General features: G+C 56.1%; 1 protein-coding gene across 2 annotated transcripts in view; it reads right to left on the reverse strand.

Annotated features, from left to right (window-relative positions):
- The window catches only part of LOC132808958 (probable E3 ubiquitin-protein ligase DTX3), a 57977-nt gene extending 45501 nt beyond the window's left edge, over positions 1 to 12476 (reverse strand). Inside the window, exons 1-3 of one of the 2 annotated variants that reach the window (XR_009642175.1) lie at positions 10869 to 12476; positions 10053 to 10270; positions 3002 to 3464 (exon numbers count right to left, since the gene is read on the reverse strand). Coding sequence is in view for 1 of the 2 variants with exons in the window: in XM_060822349.1 (XP_060678332.1) it covers positions 8611 to 8686; positions 10053 to 10270; positions 10869 to 11453 (879 nt within the window). In the remaining variant the exon portion in view is untranslated. Of the gene's footprint in view, positions 1 to 3001; positions 3465 to 8574; positions 8687 to 10052; positions 10271 to 10868 lie in introns of those variants that run through there. The other variant, XM_060822349.1, reaches the window with a different exon arrangement.
- Between the last annotated feature and the right edge of the window lie 2996 nt (positions 12477 to 15472).

Raw genomic sequence — 15472 nt, forward strand, 5'->3', positions numbered from 1 at the left:
CTGTAACACTAACACAGGGTTAGATACAGAGTACAGCTCTGTAACACTAACACAGGGTTAGATACAGGGTACAGGTCTGTAACACCAACACAGGGTTAGATACAGAGGACAGCTCTGTAACACTAACACAGGGTTAGATAAGGGTACAGCTCTGTAACACCAACACAGGGTTAGATACAGGGTACAGCTCTGTAACACTAACACAGGGTTAGATACAGGGTACAGCTCTGTAACACTAACACTGGGTTAGATACAGGGTACAGCTCTGTAACACTAACACAGGGTTAGATACAGGGTACAGCTCTGTAACACTAACACATGGCTAGATACAGGGTACAGCTCTGTAACACTAACACAGGCTTAGATACAGGGTACAGCTCTGTAACACTAACACAGGGTTAGATACAGGGTACAGCTCTGTAACACTAACACTGGGTTAGATACAGGGTACAGCTCTGTAACACTAAGACAGGGTTAGATACAGGGTACAGCTCTGTAACACTAACACAGGGTTAGATACAGAGTACAGCTCTGTAACACTAACACAGGGTTAGATACAGGGTACAGCTCTGTAACACTAACACAGGGTTAGATACAGGGTACAGCTCTGTAACACTAACACAGGGTTAGATACAGAGTACAGCTCTGTAACACTAACACAGGGTTAGATACAGAGTACAGCTCTGTAACACTAACACAGGGTTAGATACAGGGTACAGCTCTGTAACACTAACACAGGGTTAGATACAGGGTACAGCTCTGTAACACTAACACAGGGTTAGATACAGAGTACAGCTCTGTAACACGAACACAGGGTTAGATACAGGGTGCAGCTCTGTAACACTAACACAGGGTTAGATACAGGGTACAGCTCTGTAACACTAACACAGGGTTAGATACAGAGTACAGCTCTGTAACACTAACACAGGGTTAGATACAGGGTACAGCTCTGTAACACTAACACAGGGTTAGATACAGGGTACAGCTCTGTAACACCAACACAGGGATAGATACAGAGTACAGCTCTGGAACACCAACACAGGGTTAGATACAGGGTACAGCTCTGTAACACTAACAGAGGGTACAGCTCTGTAACACTAACACAGGGTTAGATACAGGGCACAGCTCTGTAACACTAACACAGGGTTAGATACAGGGTACAGCTCTGTAACACTAACACAGGGTTAGATACTGAGTACAGCTCTGTAACACTAACACAGGGTTAGATACAGAGTACTGCTCTGTAACACTAACACAGGGTTAGATACAGAGTACAGCTCTGTAACACGAACACAGGGTTAGATACAGGGTACAGCTCTGTAACACTAACACAGGGTTAGATACAGAGTACAGCTCTGTAACACTAACACAGGGTTAGATACAGGGTACAGCTCTGTAACACTAACACAGGGTTAGATACAGAGTACAGCTCTGTAACACCAACACAGTGTTAGATACAGGGTACAGCTCTGTAACACTAACACAGGGTTAGATACAGGGTACAGCTCTGTAACACTAACACAGGGTTAGACACAGGGTACAGCTCTGTAACACTAACACAGGGTTAGATACAGAGTACAGCTCTGTAACACTAACACAGGGATAGATACAGAGTACAGCTCTGTAACACTAACACAGGGTTAGATGCAGAGTACAGCTCTGTAACACTAACACAGGGTTAGATATAGAGTACAGCTCTGTAACACTAACACAGGGTTAGACACAGGGTACAGCTCTGTAACACTAACACAGGGTTAGATACAGGGCACAGCTCTGTAACACTAACACAGGGTTAGATACAGAGTACAGCTCTGTAACACCAACACAGTGTTAGATACAGGGTACAGCTCTGTAACACTAACACAGGGTTAGATACAGGGTACAGCTCTGTAACACTAACACAGGGTTAGACACAGGGTACAGCTCTGTAACACTAACACAGGGTTAGATACAGAGTACAGCTCTGTAACACTAACACAGGGATAGATACAGAGTACAGCTCTGTAACACTAACACAGGGTTAGATGCAGAGTACAGCTCTGTAACACTAACACAGGGTTAGATATAGAGTACAGCTCTGTAACACTAACACAGGGTTAGACACAGGGTACAGCTCTGTAACACTAACACAGGGTTAGATACAGGGCACAGCTCTGTAACACTAACACAGGGTTAGATACAGGGTACCGCTCTGTAACACTAACACAGGGATAGATACAGAGTACAGCTCTGTAACACTAACACAGGGATAGATACAGAGTACAGCTCTGTAACACTAACACAGGGTTAGATACAGAGTACAGCTCTGTAACACTAACACAGGGTTAGATACAGGGTACAGCTCTGTAACACTAACACAGGGTTAGATACAGGGTACAGCTCTGTAACACTAAGACAGGGTTAGATACAGGGTACAGCTCTGTAACACTAACACAGGGTTAGATACAGGGTACAGCTCTGTAACACCAACACAGGGTTAGATACAGGGTACAGCTCTGTAACACTAACACAGGGTTAGATACAGGGTACAGCTCTGTAACACCAACACAGGGTTAGATACAGGGTACAGCTCTGTAACACTAACACAGGGTTAGATACAGTGCAAAGCTCCCTCTACACTGTCCCTGCATCTAACATTCCCCGGGACAGGAATATTGCAGGGTTAGATACAGAGTAAAACTTCCTCTACATGTCCCCATCAGAGCTGATAGAGGAATGGAGGATCGATGGACAGAGTGTGTGAGGGTGAGGTAGACCGAGGGGGTGATGGCATAAGGGCGGGAGATGGAGAGATGCAGGGAGGGGGGAGAGAGAGGGATGGGGGAGATGGAGGGACGGGGAGATGGAGGGAGGGGGGGAGATGGAGGGGGGGGGGGGGGAGATGGAGAGAGGGACGAGATGGAGGGAAGGGGGGGTGGAGATGCAGGGTGGGGGATGATGGGGGGAGGGGAGGTCTGATGGAGGGTGGAGGGGGTTGATTTCCCAGACACTGGGAACCTACCTCGGGGTAGGAGTCTTTCGCTAAGACCTGCAGCATTGCTGTCTTCCCACACTGCACATCCCCCACCACCACCAGCTTACACCGCAGCACAGAGGGCTGAGCTGTTAGTGACAATGAGTGTTTGTCCTTCATCTGTAGCAGGAGAGAGAGAGAGACGCAGGGGGTCAGACACACACACACACACACACACACAGGGGAGAGAGAGGGGCAGGAGAAGGAGGGTTGGAAGACAGAGGGAGATACAGACACCAGGGAGAGACACTGAGGAGAGAGAGGACAGAGAGAGAGAGAGATACCGGTGAAGGGAGTGGAAGACAGAGAGAGAGAGAGAGAGAGAGAGAGAGAGAGAGACGCAGGGGGTCAGAGAGACACACACACACAGAGGAGTGAGGGGACAGAGAGGCAGGAGAGGGAGGGTTGGAAGACAGAGGCAAGAGGAGGATCCAGACACCAGGGAGAGACACTGTGGAGAGAGAGAGAGAGGGAGAGATACCGGTGAAGGGAGTGGGAGACACAGAGAGAGAAGGAGGGGAGGGGGCACAGAGAGAGAGAGAGAGTGACACACACACGCGCACACACACACACACACACACACACACACACACACAGAGGGAGAGACAGACAGACCTCTCAGTATCCTCTCAGCCTCAGAGATCTGTTACAGAGCTGCAGCATTTTCCCCCCACTGCAGTTTCATTGCCTCTTCCCTCTGCCCTTCAGATCCCTCCCACCATTCCTAGGAAATTCCCCCAACCCACCTCCCCCCCCCCACCAGTTCCCATCCTAGATTCTGCCCCGAGAGTGCAAATGTGCTGTGTCAACGGTGTTTTGGGGGTGGGAGGGGGTGTTTAATACAGCCAATCAATCCAACTCTGTCCCTGTGTGTGTGTCTCGCTATCAGAGTGTCTCTCTCTCTCTCTCTCTCTCTGTCACTGAGTGTGTATCTCTGACCCTGTGTGTCTCTCTATCACTGAATGCGTCTCTCTCTGACACTCTGTGTGTCTGTATGAGAGTCTGTCTCTCTGTCAACTAGCATATCTCTCACTATCAGAGTATGTCTCTCTCCATCTCTCTCTATCACTGTCTCTCTCTCTCTCTCTATCAGAGTGTGTGTCTGTCTCTATAACTAAGTGCATCTCTCTCTGTCCCTGTGTGTGTCTGTCTCTGATCCTGTGTATCTATCAGTGTGTCTGTCTCTATCTGTCTCTCTCTCTCTCTCTCTCCATCACTGAGTGAGTCTCTCTCTATCCCTGTGTGTGTCTCTCTCTATCTCTATCAGAGTGTGTCCCTCTCTGTCCCATGTGTCTCTTTCTGTCCCTGTGTGTGTGTGTGTGTGTGTGTGTGTGTGTGTGTGGTGTGTGTGTCTCTGCCTCTCTCTCTATCAGGGTGTGTGTGTCTCTCTCTGTCTCTCCCTATCACCAAGTGTGTCTCTCTCTGTCCCTGTGTGTCTCTCTTTTTCAGAGTTTGTGTCTCTCTGTCTCTCTATCACTGTCTCTCTCTCTGTCCCATGTGTGTCTCTCTGTCTTTCCCTATCACCAAGTGTGTCTCTCTCTGTCCCTGTGTGTGTGTCTGTCAGTGTGTGTCTCTATCACTGGGTATCTCTCTCTCCTTGTGAGTCTATCAGAGTGTGTCTCTCTCTGTCCCTGTGTGTGTCTCTCTGTCTCTCTATCTATCAGAGTGTATCTCTCTCTGTCCCTGTGTGTGTGTCTGTCAGTGTGTGTCTCTGTCTGTCACTGGGTATCTCTCTCTCCTTGTGAGTCTTTCAGAATGCATCGCTCTGTCCCTGTGTGTCTCTCTCTGTCCCTGTGTGTGTGTCTATCAGTGTGTGTCTCTGTCTGTCACTGGGTATCTCTCTCTCCTTGTGAGTCTTTCAGAATGCATCGCTCTGTCCCTGTGTGTCTCTCTCTGTCCCTGTGTGTGTGTCTGTCAGTGTGTGTCTCTATCACTGGGTATCTCTCTCTCCTTGTGAGTCTATCAGAGTGTGTCTCTCTCTGTCTCACTCTCTCTGAGTGCATCTCTCTATCACTGAGTACATCTCTCTCTGTAACCGTGTGTGTGTGTGTCTCTCTCCCTACATGTGTGTACATCTGTCTATCTGTGCGTCTCTCTTGCTCAGTCTGTCTACGTGTGTCTGTCTCTGTCTATCTGTGTGTCTCTCTATCAATGTGTGTCTCTCTCTCTCTCTGTGTCCTTGTCTGTGTGTGTGTGTGTGTGTGTGTGTGTGTGTGTGTGTGTGTGTGTCTTTCTATCTCTCTGAACCCCTGTCTGTGTGTGTGTGTATCTGTCCCTATTTGTCTCTCTCCCTCCCTGTCACTCTCACTGTGTCTACGTCTCTCTGTGTGTATGTGTGCCTCTCCTCTCTGTCCCTCCATATGTGTGTCCATATGTATTTCACTCTGTCTCTCTTTCTCTCTCGGGTGCGTCTCCTCCTTACTTCGTAACTGCATCCCCCTCACTCTCTCCCTCCCCCTCACACTCTTCCTCCACGGCCTCTCTCTCTCTCTCTTTCTCATACTCACGTTAGACTAAGGGGAGCCAGTGGATGTGGTCTATTGGGGTTGCTAGACGTCCTTTGACAGGGTGTGGCACAGGGAGCTGTTGACCAAGAGAAGAGTCCATGGCATTGGGGACAAGGTACGGGGCGTGGATGGAGGATCGGCTGACCACTAGAGAGTGGAGAGGAAGGGCTCCTTTCCAAGATGGCGGCCGGGTGACTTCAGGGCTCAGTGTTGGACGCCACAGCTCTCCGCGTTACGCCAGGACTAAGGCGCTGAGGGTCGCTGTGGTTCAGTGACCCAGAGGTGGGTGGAGGGGGAACGGCTAGGGGTCGCGGAGGCTGAGGGAGGAACGGGCTGGGGAGAGCCAGCAGCGCGGGAAGGCGTCGGGAACGGGCGCACCCGTGGGCGGTGCTACGGGATTGATTCCCTTCCGCGCCCAGGGGGAGGCGAACGCAAACGTCGGGCGTGCATTTCGAGAAGGCGAGGTGGGGGGGAATGGGGGGCAGAGCTGGGGCTCTACCCTCCCACCCACCCCCCCCCCGGTTCTGATTATTGTGAACTGTTTCGTGGCCCCCCCCCCGTATCTGAGGAGGGGACGCGCTGCAGTTGGAGAGGTGGGGGGGTGTCCAGAGGGACAGATGCCAGCGATGAAGGGTGCGTCGTAGGAGGAGGAGGAGGTGGGGGTCAAAGACTCTGGGTCTGTACTCGATGGAGTTGCGGAGGGTGAAGGGGTTGGGAGGGGTGGGAGGGGAGGGGATGGAGTGAACGCCGGGAAGATGTTTCCAGCCCCAGGAGGGACCGGGGACCCTGAGGGCACAGCCTGAGGGTGACCCTTTAGGGGGTGAGGAGAGGAAGGGGGTAGGGGGGAGGCTGTGGGACTGAGGGGGTGTGGTTATCACCGAGATGGCGAGGTTCCTGATTAGTCAGGGTCAGAGGGAGAATGGGGTCGGCGGGGAAACAGACGCAGTTATCGAACGGTCCAGCGCAGGGACAGGCCCTTCGGCCCTCGATACTGTACCGAACGTGACGCACCCAGTGAAGCTGGTGTCTCCTGCCCCCCCCTCGGTCCATCTCCCTCCGTCCCTTGGCAAGTCGACGCGCCCATCGCCGAAACCTCCGAGACCCGTCGCTGCCTCATACCCCTCCCCAAACCCCCTGCCGAGGGGGGGGTCCACACTCTCACAGACCCTGACCGAGTCTCCCCACCGCCCACCCCACCCCCCGAACCCTCCCGCCTCAGCAAACCACCTTCTGCATTCCCCCTCACCGCTCCAAAGCCTCGGCGATATCGGGGCATTCACCCCGTCCCACCGCGACTGGCTGTGACCGAACGGCAGGGCTGACCAGATGGGCCGAATGGCCTCCCTCTAGCCTGGTCTCTTACACTCACGCCCATTTACTCTCTCTCTCTCTCTGTCTGTCTCGGTCTCTCTCTCTCTCTCATGCTCACTGTCTCAAATGCGATCTCTCTCTCTCAGTGTCACACACTCTTTCTCACACTCATTCTCACTCCCACACACACACTCATGCGTACACTCACACTCTCTTTCACACATACACACTCTCTCTCACACACATACATACACACTCTCTCACACTCAGTCACTCACACACTCTCACACACTCTCTCACACACACACTCTCACTCTCTCTCTCTCACACATACACACACACTCACTCTCACACAGACATTCACACATTCTCTCACACACACACTCTCACACTCACTCTCTCACACGCAGACTCTCTCATTCTCTCTCTCTCTCTCACACACTTTCTCTTGCACACACTCTCTCTCTCACACACATACTCTCTCTCTAACACTATCACACACTCTCTCTTACACACACTCACAAACACACTCTCCCAACACACACACTCACAAACACACTCACTCACTTTCTCTCACACGTACACTCTCTCATTCTCTCTCTCACACACACTCTCTTACACACACTCACAAACACACTCTCTCAACACACTCACTCACTTTCTCTCTCACACACAAACTCTCTCTCTCACACACATACACACACTTTCTCTCACACATGCACACACTCACTCACACATGCACACACACAGTCTCCCTCACACTCTCTCCTATCAGCCCTCGCTGCGGGGAGGTGGAGGGCTGGAGGTGTGTGAGCGATCAGACCGACTGTTCATCAGCTTCCCACAGACAGGAAAGATTTGCTAGAATCAGACGTAACTCCCCAGTGGACCCAGACTCCCAGAAAGCAGACACCAGGCTCTGTACGGAATCAGATTTACTATTTATTATTGGGCTCTGGGGACGGGTCAGTAGGTACAGAGCACCAGGGTAATAGCTCAACAAATTATAACTCAAATCCCCTCCTCAGCCTCCCCCCTTCCACATGCCCACACACACAGACAGGTAAAGAAAACACGGGTGCTACGGATGGAAGGGAAATCCAAGGAAGTGTTTCCGTGTTCCCTGGTCACAGGATTCTGCTGAGACGGTCCTTGCGTTGATCTGTTTCTTCATCTTTCTTCTCAGGATGCTCCCATTGGTTTGTAGCAGGCACAGGGTGGCTGGCTCACCGATAAATAAATCTCCGATTTGTTGACTAAAAGTCACAGCTCACAGCAGACACTGGAGGGAAGTTAAACTGCTGCTCTTCAGTGGCTTTTACTGCAGAGAACAGAGGGACAGCCGGTCGCAGTCTTGTTCAATGCCCTCAGCTGTACAGTGACTTGAGCAGCATTCACACTCCTGTTGCCAGGTGGGAAATCCTTCATTACAGATAACAGGTCAGCAGCCCACAGACCAGTCAGCGACCTGAGGCCAACCGAACTTCCATTGCGGCACAACCCGTCTCGGCTGCGGCTCATTGCCGCTGGAACCTCCAGCTGCGTAAACAGTGCTCACAATGAGCAGCTGAGATTTTCCCATCCCCGATCAATGAAAGAGAAGATCTTTGCTCTCTCTCTCTCTCTCTCATATACACACACACACACTGCCTGAAGTCTTCCTCCAGAGTCAGACTGCAAAGTGGATGACTCTGAACCGCACCCCTGTCCCCTCCTCACCCCCCCCCCCGCCCCTCTCTCCCCCCCGGCGCTCTGGGGTATCTGGACCCTCTGGCTCCGCTAGTCTGCTGTGATGCCTTTAGCCGCCAGTTCCTGCTGTACTCGCTCCAAGTACGAGGGGTCGGGGTATCCGAAGCTGCAGAGAAAAGGGGGACGTGCCATCAAAACAGGTGGGGGAGGTGTGTCTTACACACACAGACACACACACACTCACACACACCCACACACACCCCCAACGTACACGCACACGCACTCACCCCAGTACACACGCTCACTCCAACACACACACACTCACATTCCCACACTCTCACACACTCCCCCCCACACATATTCACACTGACACACTCCCACATACACACTCACACAGATACACTAACCCCAGTACACACACACACCCCAACACACACTCACTCACCCAAAACACACACTCTCTCACACACTCACCCCAACACACACACACACACACTCCCACACACACACACACACTCCCACACACACACTCAGCCCAACACACACACTCCCACACACACACTCAGCCCAACACACACACACACTCTCACACTCAGCCCAACACACACACACACACTCAGCCCAACACACACACACACACTCACCCCAACACACACACACACACTCACCCCAACACACACACACACACTCACCCCAACACACACACACACTCTCACACTCACCCCAACACACACACCCTCACACTCACCCCAACACACACACACACTCACTCCCACACACACACACACTCACTCCCACACACACTCACCTCAGCACACACACTCACTCACATTCCCACACTCACACACACTCCCCCCACACATATTCACACTGACACACTCCCACATACACACTCACACAGAAACACACACACACAGATACACTAACCCCAGTACACACACTCACCCCAACACACACACTCACTCACCCAAAACACACACACTCTCACACACCCCCGCAACACACACACACCCCCAACACACACACTCACGCACTCTCACACACTCACCCCAACACACACTCACTCACTCCCACACACACACACACTCAGCCCAACACACACACACTCACACTCACCCCAACACACACACACTCACACTCACCCCAACACACACACACTCACTCACACCCCAACACACACACACTCACTCACACACACCCCAACACACACACTCACTCACTCTCACACACACACACACCTCAGCACACACACGCTCACTCACTCACATTCCCACACTCTCACACACTCCCCCCCACACATATTCACACTGACACACTCCCACATACACACTCACACAGAAACACACACACACACAGATACACTAACCCCAGTACACACACTCACCCCAACACACACACTCACTCACCCAAAACACACACACACTGTCACACACAGACACACTCCCACATACACACACACACACACACACACACACACACAGCCAGGCTGGGATCGGCCTGTGCTGCAGACAGACAGACAGACAGACACTCACCGCTGCGGGCCCCCCCAGGGGCTGGTTTTGTGGTGAATGTCATTCCAAGTCACCACGTTAGATCTCCCGGTGGTGCGAGAGGTGCCGACGGTGAACACCAGCCTCTGATCGAAGGCCCTCTGGAGGAGCTGGTGAACTTTGCGTCCCTCCCTACAGTCAGGGAGGTAGGCCACTCGCGTTGTCCCTCGGTACGGCAGGCCGGGGTTCGGGTGTTCAGGCTAAAACCAGCAAGGACAGGTCAGAGACTGACCGCCAAGGACAGCCCCACCACCCCCCCCCCCCCCCAAACATCCCCCTGTAACAACCCACCCCCACCCCCACTGTCCCTAACACCCCCCCCAAACATCCTGCTGTAACAACCCACCCCCACCGTACCTAACACCCCCCCCAAACACCCCCCTGTAACAACCCACCCCCACCTTTGGCAACACATCCCGAAAATACCCCAGCAACATACCCCCACAAATACAACCCGTGCCACCCCCTCCAGCCCCCTACACCCCCTCCCTATCTCAGTGTGTGTCACCCCCTACACCCCCTCCCTATCTCAGTGTGTGTCACCCCCTACACCCCCTCCCTATCTAAGTGTGTGTCACCCCCCTCCGGCCCCCTACACCCCCTCCCTATCTCTGTGTGTGTCACCCCCTCCGGCCCCCTACACCCCCTCCCTATCTCTGTGTGTGTCACCCCCCCCAACCCCCCTACACCCCCTCCAGCCCCCCTACACCCCCTCCCTATCTTTGTGTGTGTCACCTCCTCCTTATCTCTGTGCCCCCCCACAGTAAGGGGGTGAGAACAGGATGATTAGCCCCTTACCCCCTGGACGCCGCTGGGGATGGTGTAGGTGATCTGGATGGTGCCTGAGTTCTCGTACCCGGGTAAGTGGAGGCTCTGTTGTCTCGCAGACGACATCGAGCCCCCCGCTGGCTGGTCCCCGGTCACCGTGCCATAGACCAGACCACAGACGGGGCAGACCGGCCGGACCCGGAACGCCCCCTGTAGGCAGGGCTGGCAAAACGTGTGGCCGCAGCGGTTCAGGCTCTGCCTCTCACCAATCTCACCCAGGCAGATGGGGCAGAGGTCGTCCGAGGGGGTGGGGGAGGGGGAGGGGGCCGGGGGCACCGCGTCGCGTCCGCCCGCCCTCCGGCCCGGGAGCACCGAGCAGCACAGGCGCACCAACTCCTCCCGGGCCCGCGCCAGCCAGTGCCAAGGGCCGGAGTGTCGGGGGGTCAGGGCGAGGGTGCACATCCCCCTGGGGGAGCGAGCGCCCTGCTGCAGACCCACCTCCACCCCGTGGCTCCCCTCGAAATCGGGCAGGCGGGGGTCAGCCCTCAGGGCTTCCCACACCTCGTCCGGGACCAGCACCTCCCCCAACCCGCTCCCAGCGCGAGCCCCTAGCATCGTCCGGCACCGAGGGTCAGTGCTGAGGGAGGGTCAGTGCTGAGGGAGTGGGTGCTGAGGGAGGGTCAGTGCTGTGGGAGGGTCAGTGCTGAGGGAGGGCCAGTGCTGAGGGAGGGCCAGTGCTGAGGGAGGGCCAGTGCTGTGGGAGGGCCAGTGCTGAGGGAGTGGGCGCTGTGGGAGGGTCAGTGCTGAGGGAGCGGGCGCTGTGGGAGGGTCAGTGCTGAGGGAGCGGGCCCTATGGGAGGGTCAGTGCTGAGGGAGCGGGTGCTGTGGGAGGGTCAGTGCTGAGGGAGCGGGTGCTGAGGGAGGGTCAGTGCTGAGGGAGTGGGTGCTGTGGGAGGGTCAGTGCTGAGGGAGTGGGTGCTGTGGGAGGGTCAGTGCTGAGGGAGTAGGTGCTGAGGGAGGGTCAGTGCTGAGGGAGTGGGTGCTGTGGGAGGGTCAGTGCTGAGGTAGGGTGGGTGCTGTGGTCTGTTGGGAGAGGAACGCGAGTGGACGTTGAGGGCTTTAGAAAGTGAGGGTGGTCCCTGCGAGTGCAGGGTTGGGGTGATGACCCTCTCTGTCCACACCCCCCTCCCTCCCCCACTCCACCCTGTGGGGGGGGTGAGCCTGTGACTGGGCTCCACTAACAGAGTTCAGGGGACCCCTCACTGGAGGGTGTGGGAATGAAACGACAGAGACACAGAGAGAGAGAGAGAGAGAGATGGACACACACAGAGAGAGACACAGAGAGAGAGACACAGACACACAGAGAGACACAGAGAGAGACACAGAGAGAGAGAGAGATGGACACACACAGAGAGAGACACACAGAGACACAGACACCGACACAGAGACACACAGGCGTTAGGTTATCACTGCACAGACAAGGCAGTATTTAAAGGGACCACCCAGTACCACATCACCGTGACCCTCTCTCTGCTCCCTGTGAGGGGAGGCGGTGGTGGGCTGTGTATGGGGGCGCTGAATACTGTCAGAAATCCCTCCACACCCCAGGACCACAACCTTCACTTCCGGCCCGTCCTCGCTCACTGCCCTGGGCTCTACTTTCAGTTTCACTTCAGAATCCTCTCTCTCTCTCTCTCTCTCTCTCCCTGAACTCCTGAGAGCGCTTAAAGGGACAGTGTCCCCATCCCCAGATCCCCTCACTCGGGGGGAAAAGGGATGTGACAGTCACACCTCACCCCTCCTGCCCCTACGTTCCCTCCCCTCCCAAAGAAACAAAAAGTTTAAGCGATTAATAAAGGGTGCAGCCCGGACACGCTCCCGTTCAGAGGCAGGTCGACAGAGGGAGGGCGTGACGTTCTGATGCTGTGGGGCGACCGCAGAGGAGCGGGGGTTGGCGTAGATCGGTCAGCCCGGCACCCGACGGGCAGAGCGGCCTCTCCCGCGATGCCTGGAGGAGCGAGGGGACTGATCAGCGTGGGGCGGGGAGATCGTGTCTCGCACAGTCCTGCCTGGGCTCCTGCAGTACTGACCCTCCGACAGTGCGGCGCTCCCTCAGTGCTGACCCTCCCACAGCACCCGCTCCCTCAGCGCTGACCCTCAGCCGGTGCGGCGCTCCCTCAGCGCTGACCCTCAGCCGGTGCGGCGCTCCCTCAGCGCTGACCCTCAGCCGGTGCGGCGCTCCCTCAGCGCTGACCCTCAGCCGGTGCGGCGCTCCCTCAGCGCTGACCCTCCCACAGCACCCGCTCCCTCAGCGCTGACCCTCCGACGGTGCGGCGCTCCCTCAGCGCTGACCCTCCGACGGTGCGGCGCTCCCTCAGCGCTGACCCTCCGACGGTGCGGCGCTCCCTCAGCGCTGACCCTCCGACGGTGCGGCGCTCCCTCAGCGCTGACCCTCCGACGGTGCGGCGCTCCCTCAGCGCTGACCCTCCGACGGTGCGGCGCTCCCTCAGCGCTGACCCTCCGACGGTGCGGCGCTCCCTCAGCGCTGACCCTCAGCCGGTGCGGCACTCCTTCAGCACTGACCCTCGTGACCGAGGAAGGGGGAGGAGAGGACAGAGCAGTGGACGCTGTCCGAGCGGAATTTGGTGAGTCCTTCGGCGACGCCTCACGCTCCCGGCCTTTGAGTCAGGTCTCCTCACCCAGACTCCAGGGGGGAGGGAGCTCACCAACGTGGGCTGGACGGCAGGAGGCAGAGGGGGTGGGCGTTGTGACCCAGTGGTGTGCCACGGGGATGAAGGGTGGCTCCACCACACTGCCTGTCATCTTTATCAATGGGATTGGGAGGGGAATTTAGGACAGGCGGTGAGGAACGTTCGCCCCAAAGGTGGAGGGGTAGGGAGGAAGGTCACCTCAGGGTGCAAGGGGCTCTGGATCAGATGGGCAGAGGGTGGGACATGAGGGTGGTGTTGCATTTGGGTGAGACAAGGCAAGACAGGAGTCACACACATTTCCTAAGGTCCCGGGGAGGGTCACTCAACAAACAGGAGCGAGGGGCACGGGGTCAAAGCTCATTGAGTGTGGAGTCACAGGGTGACAGGATGGGGAAGGTGGCACTGACCCTCCCACAGCACCCGCTCCCTCAGCACTGACCCTCCCACAGCGCCCGCTCCCTCAGCACTGACCCTCCCACAGCGCCCGCTCCCTCAGCACTGACCCTCCCACAGCGCCCGCTCCCTCTGCACTGACCCTCCCACAGCGCCCGCTCCCTCTGCACTGACCCTCCCACAGCACCCGCTCCCTCTGCACTGACCCTCCCACAGCACCCGCTCCCTCTGCACTGACCCTCCCACAGCACCCGCTCCCTCAGCACTGACCCTCCCACAGCACCCGCTCCCTCAGCACTGACCCTCCCACAGCGCCCACTCCCTCAGCACTGACCCTCCCTCAGCACTGACCCTCCCTCAGCACCCACTCCCTCAGCACTGACCCTCCCACAGCGCCCACTCCCTCAGCACTGACCCTCCCACAGCACCCGCACCCTCAGCACTGACCCTCCCTCAGCACTGACCCTCCCACAGCACCCACTCCCTCAGCACTGACCCTCCCACAGTACCCGCACCCTCAGCACTGACCCTCCCACAGCACCCGCTCCCTCAGCACTGACCCTCCCACAGCACCCGCTCCCTCAGCACTGACCCTCCCACAGCACCCGCTCCCTCAGCACTGACCCTCCCACAGCACCCGCTCCCTCAGCACTGACCCTCCCACAGCACCCGCTCCCTCAGCACTGACCCTTCCACAGCACCCGCTCCCTCAGCACTGACCCTCCCACAGCACCCGCTCCCTCAGCACTGACCCTCCCACAGCACCCACTCCCTCAGCACTGACCCTTCCACAGCACCTGCTCCCCTCAGTGCTGACCCTCCCACAGCACCCGCTCCCTCAGCACTGACCCTCCCACAGCGCCTGCTCCCCTCAGTGCTGACCACCCCCTTTATCTTGCCTGTATTGAATACAGCAGTTTGAATGTCACGTTGTGCCTGTACCGGACGTTGGTGTGGCCGCGTTTGGAATAGTGTGCGCAATTCTGGGCTCCGTAAAGTAGGATGTTATGACATTGCAGAGGGTGGGGAAAACTTTGACCAGAATTCTCCCAGAACTGGAGGGTCTGAGCTACAGGGAGGGGCTGGGGCTGTTTTCCCTGGAGCCTCGGAGGCTGAGGGGGTGACCTTATAGAGGTTTATAACATCACGAGGGGTGTGTGGATATAGGGTACACAAGGACTCTTCCATGGGGACGGGGAGGCCAGAACTAGAGGGGCGTGGGTTTAAGGCGAGTGGGGGGAAAAACTTTAATAGAGATCTGGGGTAACTTTTTCCCCCCAGAGGGTGGTGCGTGGGTGGGAGGAGCTGCCAGAGGAAGTGGTGAGGGGCTGGTACAATGACAGCATTTAAAAGGTGGATGGGGGACAGGAACAGCAAGGGGTCAAATGCAGGGAGTAGTTTAGTTTGAGGTTGTGGACAGATTTGTCCCCGTGAGACTCAGCGACGAGAGAAAACCCAGGCCTGATTCCTGAACTGCAGAATCACCATCCAGTCGTTCCCAATAAACAGATCACCACGTAACCGCACTCG

This window comes from Hemiscyllium ocellatum (assembly GCF_020745735.1).
Source record: "Hemiscyllium ocellatum isolate sHemOce1 chromosome X unlocalized genomic scaffold, sHemOce1.pat.X.cur. SUPER_X_unloc_3, whole genome shotgun sequence".
NCBI classification, from domain to species: Eukaryota; Metazoa; Chordata; class Chondrichthyes; order Orectolobiformes; family Hemiscylliidae; genus Hemiscyllium; species Hemiscyllium ocellatum.